The sequence below is a fragment of the Bombina bombina genome, chromosome 1, assembly GCF_027579735.1.
Source record: "Bombina bombina isolate aBomBom1 chromosome 1, aBomBom1.pri, whole genome shotgun sequence".
Taxonomy (NCBI): Eukaryota; Metazoa; Chordata; class Amphibia; order Anura; family Bombinatoridae; genus Bombina; species Bombina bombina.
The window spans coordinates 1274026136-1274033907 of NC_069499.1; the positions used below are offsets into that span (position 1 = coordinate 1274026136).

Genomic DNA, 7772 nt, shown 5'->3' on the forward strand with positions numbered 1-7772 from the left:
AAAAACATAATATCCGCTATGGCTGCAGCCTCCCCAGGGCCCAGTGTCACACCAGCTGTTTTCCCTCCTGATCCTTCTAGTCAGGATCCGGATCCTGCTTTAACTACCCCCAGCAGGCATCGCCCTTTCACACCTCTCATTGAGGCACCACACGTGGCAACACGCGGTCCCCAGCCCGGCCGGAACATGGCCCCTCAGCCCTCAACACCCGGACTTGCCCCTGGTCGCACCATACCCGAGGCCCATGCCATCTCAGGGCCTATGCTGCTCCCCCCGGGGCCTAGCGATCTCCTTCGCCAGCCGCGTGGTCCGGGTCCGACTTCCGGTGTCAACGCCATGTTAGTGACGTCACCGGAAGCGGACATCGGCACTTCCGGCTTGGCAGATTCCCGCGCGGTCACAAGGACATCGGCTCCCGGGGCAACGCCACTTGCAGGTGAGCACCGAGAGCCGTCCTTGGCCGTTGGCGGGTTATCAGTGGGGGGTCGGAGGGGCATTAGCAGCGCAAGCAAACTGCGCAAGCGAACGGCACATTTGAATGTTAATCCTCAGGGGCATCAAAGGGGTCGCTCCATCATAAGAGGTAGTACCAGGCAGATAGCCAGTGATAGGGGTAGGGGGACACGCAGAGTTAACCCTTCCAGGGCAATGAGGCCATTACAGTTTATACAAATGGGAGATAACGCAAATGCCGTTCAGCAGGCCGCTCCCGATATTATTAACCCACACAGGGCTGATAGTGGTTTAGTGCAAGCGGCCGCTCAGCCGCATGATATTGTGTCTAATAATAGCCTGCATGTGAATCAAGGCAATGTTCAAAGTATGCATGTTAATCAAAACATTGAGCATCATTTACCATCTCATCACTTACCATCCCCCATTGGTGTGAATGCGGCTTTGAATGGTGTGAACGTACAAGCAGCTCCTCAGGGATATAATACACCCCTGGTTGGCATACATAATGCGAATGTGCAATCTTTAAGCCAGCTACAACATCCCATTACTTTAGGCATACAAGGAGTACAACCCCTTGATCAGGGTATCCACTCCCCCATGGCAGCCACGCAGGGCGCTCATGCACACTCATTAAACCATGCACAATCAATAAGCCAGGCATGCCATAACCCTATTGTAGACCAGCAGGGTGTGAATGCTCAGACATCTGCGAATGGACAGTCAGTGAGTCAGGGATTTCATACACCACTTCATATAGCTCATCCACCCCTTGCTACTGATAATCCAGACACATCCATTGGGCAAAGTGCTCGCCAAATTCTTTCTCTTTTGCAGGGGGCAATTGGATCACAAAGTGCAGCAAAAACACGGACCAACACTGCCACAGTCATGAGTGGGGCGGATGCAGGAGTACCAGGCAGCATTACAGCAGGAGCAGCAGCCACCACTTCCACTGCACAGCAAGGGTCTTCAGGACTCGCCCTCCAAAACCAGCCAGCAGGCCAGCCCGTTTCCAGCATGGGTCAGGGACCTCCTGCCATTAGTCACGGTGAGAATGCTTTATTTACACACAATGACCTTTCTTCCTCTGACTCATCCTCTTCTGACTCAGGGTCTGAGACTGACTCTTCCTTGGGTTTACAAGGGGCAGGTCAGAAGAAAATGTTTAGAATGATTAAGAAAATTTTAAAGAGGGGGGTCAAGCCAGATACTAAGCAGGATAGCGCCAGTAACCCCGCCCCGCAAAACCCATCTACAGAGGTGCCAGCTGAACCTCTCCCTACCAGGGCCATCTCCGAAAGGCGAGCAGCCCTTTACGGGGACGCAAGCCCAGGAAAAATATACTCATTGCATAGACACCTGCGCAAAAAGGTGGTCAGTAGAATCCACCGTGGAAAATATGTTAATATATTTGACCTTTCGGTGGAGGCGTATAGGCAGAGAGAGAAGAGCGCTGAGGGAACAGGGCCTAAAAAATTTAAACGCCCAGACACTTTTGATGAGTGGCTCCAGTGCTTCAGGGTTTTTTCCTCCTGTTATATCGAAAAGTACCCCTCCCAGAGTTTGCCTATCCTAAAATACACGGACACTATTCACTGGATTCAGCGTAATCACAGTGAAGGTGTGTGGAGGGAATATGATGCTGAGTTCAGGAGGAAAATGGCAGGAAATCCTTCCCTGACATTTGACTCTACTGATAACCAGTTGTGGCAGCGAATGGACCCAAAAGGGGGTGCACCCGCTGCTGCAACTTCAACTCAGCAATCAGCGCAGCAGTCCTTTCGCAATACCAGAAGCAGGAAACGGGGGGGAACCTGCTGGCCCTTCCAGGACAAAAAATGCGACAAGGGTAGCGCATGCACCTTCAGACATGTCTGCAGGTACTGCTCGGGTCCACACCCTGGCAGTGACTGCATCAAGCGAAGGGACCAGGCCAATAAGCCCCCTTCAGCAAACTTGGGCCAGAAAGGCGGAAACGCCAATTAATGTACATGCCATGGCACCATGGTTGTGGGCTTACCCAGACCAGGCGGCGGCACGTATGTTATGGGAGGGTTTTTCATTTGGTTTTCATATCCCCACATTTAGGCAAATCAAGGGTAAGAGATTTAATAGGAACCTTATTTCAGCATACCAACACCCCCAAGTAGTGAGGGATAAAATTAATAAAGAAGTGACTTTAGGGCGAATGGCGGGCCCCTTTGCTGCCCCACCTTTACCTGATTTGGTCATTTCCCCGTTGGGGGTGGTTCCCAAGAAAGAGCCAGGGAAGTTTCGCCTCATTCAGCACCTGTCGTACCCAAAAGGTAGCTCAGTCAATGATGCCATTGCCCCCCAACTCAGCTCGGTGCGCTATCAATCCTTTGATAGCGCACTAGACCTGGTCAGGAGGGCGGGTCATGGTGCTCTATTGGCGAAACTAGACATTGAGTCGGCATTTAGGCTTCTTCCACTCCACCCCTCAGTTTTCCATCTAATGGGTTGTAAGTTTGCAGGTGTGTACTACGTGGATCGCTGCCTGCCCATGGGCTGCTCTTTGTCATGCGCCTTGTTTGAAGCGTTCAGTAGTTTCCTTCATTGGGTCGTAGCTTCAGAAGTGGGCAGCGATCCCATAGCACACTACCTGGACGATTTTCTCATTGTAGGGAGGGCAGGCTCCGATGATTGTTTATCCACAATGAACATCATGCGCAGCGTCATGAGACATTTCGGGGTGCCCCTAGCAGAGGACAAAACGCAAGGCCCCGCGTCCTGTTTAGTCTTCCTGGGAATCGAAATCGACACCCAGGCTCGGCTCTGTAGGTTGCCACCTGATAAAGTTCAGGGCATGCTTGAGGCGGTCAGAGCGGCAGTCTCTAATGCAGTTATTTCCCTGAAACAGTTACAATCCCTGTTAGGTTTGCTTAATTTCGCTTGCAGAGTTATCCCCATGGGTCGGGTTTTTAACCGTAGACTGGAAAGACAGCTTAGTGGTAGGTCAAACCCGAAATCAAAGATAACCCTAGGGAGTGAATTGCTGGCTGACCTGGTAGTCTGGGAACAGTTTCTCACGCGATTTAACGGGATTCGGGTCTGGCGTACCCCTCCCATGTCTAGCCAGTTACTGCACCTTTTCACTGACGCAGCTGGATCGCACGGTTACGGGGCCTATTTCCAGGGAGAGTGGAGCGCGGAGCCCTGGCCGGAGTCCTGGGCCCCGGCGGGCCTTACTCGAAACCTGACTCTCCTGGAGCTATTCCCCGTGGTCTTGGCGGTCGAGCTGTGGGGTGGGAAGTTGTCGAACGGGACTGTTGTGTTCTGGACAGACAACATCAGTGTGGTCTTTGCGATCAATAACTTGTCAGCCACCTCAGCAAAGGTCATTACCTTGCTGCGCCACCTGGTGTTGCGCTGTCTGGACCTTAACATCCAGTTCCAGGCCCGTCATGTCCCGGGCGTCGACAATGTTGTAGCTGACGCCCTGTCACGATTCGAATGGGCGACATTTCGCAAGTTAGCCCCCACAGCTGCAGCCGTGGGCTTACGCTGTCCTGATTTCCTTTGGCAGCTCGTCCTTCCTGGATAGCCTTACTGCCGTTGGTCCGCTCCTCCTTAGCACCATCCACTTGGCACGCCTATGCCCGCATGTGGTCTGAATGGGACAATTTCTGTGCGTCCAGGGGAGCCGACGCTGCTCAGGGGTCTAGGGACAACTTACATGATTGGCTGGTGAGTTTGCATGCCTCTGGGGCCCGTCAGGGGGCAATACAATCCAAATTGGCCGCCGTCTCATTTTTCTATAGGGCATTAGCCATTCCTGACCCAACCAATTCCTTTTTTATTAGGCAGGTGATCAAGGGTTGGGGCAGATCGCAGCAGCGGAAAATAGACACGCGCGAACCCATCACCCGCGACCGCCTGGAGCGTTTGCTCTTGGCGCTCGACGTGGTCTGTAGATCAGATTTTGAAGCCCTACTCTTCAAAACTGCGTTTAATCTGGCCTTTGCCGCCGCTCTTAGAGTTAGTGAGGTAGTAGCACCCTCCAAGCAGGCGTCTGGGGCAGGTATACAATTGCAACATGTTAGAGCTGCCCCTGATTCCTTACTTCTTTTTCTGCCGCGATCAAAGACAGATCAGGAAGGTAAGGGAACCTGGATCCCCGTTCACCCTCAGGTGAACAGCGCATGCTGCCCGGTTAACTGCGTTAATCTTTACCTGGCTCAAAGGCCGCCTGGCCCGGGGCAATTCCTGGTCCATGCGGACGGCAGATCCCTTTCCAAATTTCAGTTCGGTAGGGTCCTAAAATTGGCGGCAGTCCAGGCGGGGCTGGACGCTAGCAGACTGGCCCCGCACTCTTTTCGCATAGGGGCCGCGACTAACGCTGCGCAAGCGGGCTCCTCGTGCGAGGACATAAAACGTATTGGGCGTTGGCGGTCCAATTGTTTCAGAACCTATGTCCGTCCAATTGTTTAATGTTTAGATGTTAATTCAGGATACTAAAATGTTTGTCTCCACAGGCACTACCCCCGGGGTGAAGCGAATCTGGATTGTGGGCCACTCCTTTGTCCACTGGGCCTCCCTACGCTGTGCGTCCCTCCCATTTGGCCAATCCCTAGGTCTCCCTTCCAACAAGGCATCCGTTAGGTGGTTGGGTGATAGGGGGATGTGCTGGCCCCAATTAGCAGGAACCATATCTGAGGCCCTGGTACGCTGGGGGAAGCCTCACATTATTATTCTTCACCTAGGGGGTAACGATGTGGGGGCCATACCAGTTTTACAGTTGATTAAGGTTATGCAGGCAGACATTGGGTGGCTAAGAGTACGCATCCCGGGGGTCATGATAGGGTGGTCCCATATAATACCCCGTCTCCACTGGAGGCATATGTCGGCCCATACGGCGGCATACCGGGTTAGGAAGAAGATCAATGCGTCTGTAGCGAAAACCGTCACTGGGTCAGGTGGCTTCGTGGTACGGCACGAAGCCATTTCGGCTGATAGAACCGAGCTATATAGAAGGGATAAAGTTCACCTTTCTGATGTGGGGCTGGATTTATTCATAGGGGACATTCAGAGAGCTCTGTTACCCCTCCTGTAAATCGGGTTGTGCGTTGGCGGCAAGGGTACCATTAAAATGCTTCCTTGTGGCGGGAGATCCTCGGTCCGGTTGCGCAGGAGAAGGTCGCTAGGGGTGAGTGATGGCCAGACTTCCGGGGAGGAGGGTAGGCCCTCACGTGCACGTGACGGTAACCCTCCTTCCTCCCTTTTGAGGGATGGTCACGTGATCTCTGCAACCCCTCAGCGTCATCTCCTTAGGGCAGAGACTCCTCTGCTGCTGTTCCCGTTGGGCCGGTGATCTCCTGCTGTTCTGGGTAGCTGATCTCTATGCCGCCATATATATTTTCAGTTCTATCAGTTCTATCTAGTTTGTTAGGTTAATAAAATTTTATGGCCTGTGACGGTCACAAAATTTTTCCCATAAAAAGTTTGTCTGTGGTTATTTCGCACTACATTCTCATGTACATAGTTATTTAATTAAGTTATGTTAAATCCTCTCCTCTGTGAAGAAGGATCCGGTAAGCATTTAATCCCTTAATGCAGTGTAGGGCTTAGTATAAGCCTGGAGCAGTCTAAGGGTTAAGGCTGTAGGAGAGTGGGTTAGAAGAGAGAGGGAAGGTGCTGGGTGCAACATTGTTGCAATTTAGGGTAGGCCCCTCCTTACCAGTAGATAAGCCAAGTTCTCCCTTGCAACTTCCTCTTCTTCTCCGGATCCTGGCTGAAGCAGTTTTTTCCCTCCCTCCCTTCCCCTTTTGTAATGTTTTAATGATGTTGTATTTTCGACGGCACCTTAATGGCAGGGCTATGGCTACTCACCCTAGGCCCAATAAGCCATTACTGTAGGATATGGATCTCCTCTCCCTGTTATGCGGTTTACACGGCTTGGTAACAGGGAATCCTTATCTAGGTGGAAGATCTTCTTTCACCCTGGCGGCGGGAGATCCTCGGTCCGGTTGCGCAGGAGAAGGTCGCTAGGGGTGAGTGATGGCCAGACTTCCGGGGAGGAGGGTAGGCCCTCACGTGCACGTGACGGTAACCCTCCTTCCTCCCTTTTGAGGGATGGTCACGTGATCTCTGCAACCCCTCAGCGTCATCTCCTTAGGGCAGAGACTCCTCTGCTGCTGTTCCCGTTGGGCCGGTGATCTCCTGCTGTTCTGGGTAGCTGATCTCTATGCCGCCATATATATTTTCAGTTCTATCAGTTCTATCTAGTTTGTTAGGTTAATAAAATTTTATGGCCTGTGACGGTCACAAAATTTTTCCCATAAAAAGTTTGTCTGTGGTTATTTCGCACTACATTCTCATGTACATAGTTATTTAATTAAGTTATGTTAAATCCTCTCCTCTGTGAAGAAGGATCCGGTAAGCATTTAATCCCTTAGAAGTAGCACCAGAGCCCAAGGGCTGGGGGGGGGGGGCATAGCAACCAGTCTATACATAGGTGTGTGCAGAATGTGTAATTAGAGCAGGTAGTGAGTCTGTCTATCCTCAAAATTATTACACAGAGCAATATGAAAGAATACACTTTTAATCATCCATCTTCACAATTATACCAAGTAGTTTAAAGGTGTGAGGCTTGATAAGAATATTCTTGTACAGTTATCTATTAGTGTAAGCTAAAGATGCTAAATTAATAGCTGTTGTATGTCTGTAAAAGGTGTAGCTTATAAATAGAGATACATATAAAAAAGCTGCTTTGTTAAAAATACAGCTTGTCTTCCGCATTTCCCAAGAAATTCCTCTTAAATGATTCATGCACCGACCTTCTTCATTCAATGCAACTATAATTTTTTTTGTGTCTTTTTTTATGCTGTTATGTCAATATTTTATATCTTAATGTTATTAGTTTGGTTATATTTCTTAATCATTTATATTAATGCATCCTGTTACTGCTGTGTACACTATTTTCTTCAACTGACATATAAAATGTAAACAATTAAATGTTGATCGGTCTATGCTTGAGAACAGAAAGTTATTTTAATATCCATTTAAGATTTCAACAACATCAATAGAGATGAATGCATCAAATTCACTGTCACTCTGAATAGGTGAAACCTTTTCTATATAATGCTTTCACACTTAGTAAATATACTTGTAACTAATATACTCACCACTGAATTTATGCATTTTGCTTCCAGTTTAAAGCAAAGGAATACACTGCACATTCTATTTCTTATCTTACTGTTCCAGGAGTCTTAGAATCAACTGATTGCTGACAGGTGTGCTAATGAGCTCCAATCAGACTTGATGCGACTGTAACGAGGTATCAGACATATTTTAAA

The 7772-nt window shown here is 49.8% G+C and overlaps 1 protein-coding gene across 1 annotated transcript; it reads left to right on the forward strand.

Moving 5' to 3' along the window:
- The first annotated feature begins 822 nt into the window (after positions 1 to 822).
- LOC128664363 (uncharacterized) lies at positions 823 to 6761 on the forward strand. Its single transcript, XM_053719200.1, has 3 exons — positions 823 to 1504; positions 4004 to 4164; positions 4953 to 6761. The coding sequence occupies exons 1-3, from the start codon at positions 823 to 825 to the stop codon at positions 4968 to 4970; spliced, it is 861 nt and encodes a 286-aa protein (XP_053575175.1). The 3' UTR covers positions 4971 to 6761.
- The last annotated feature ends 1011 nt before the right edge of the window (positions 6762 to 7772 follow it).

What these genes read in the sequence shown, in the direction of transcription:
- LOC128664363 (XM_053719200.1), top strand. Translation starts at nt 823, where the DNA reads ATGCATGTTAATCAAAACATTGAGCATCATTTACCATCTCATCACTTA. An exon ending in ACCTCCTGCCATTAGTCACG is followed by an intron (nt 1,505 to 4,003) that starts GTGAGAATGCTT and finishes TTCCTTTGGCAG; the next exon opens with CTCGTCCTTCCTGGATAGCC.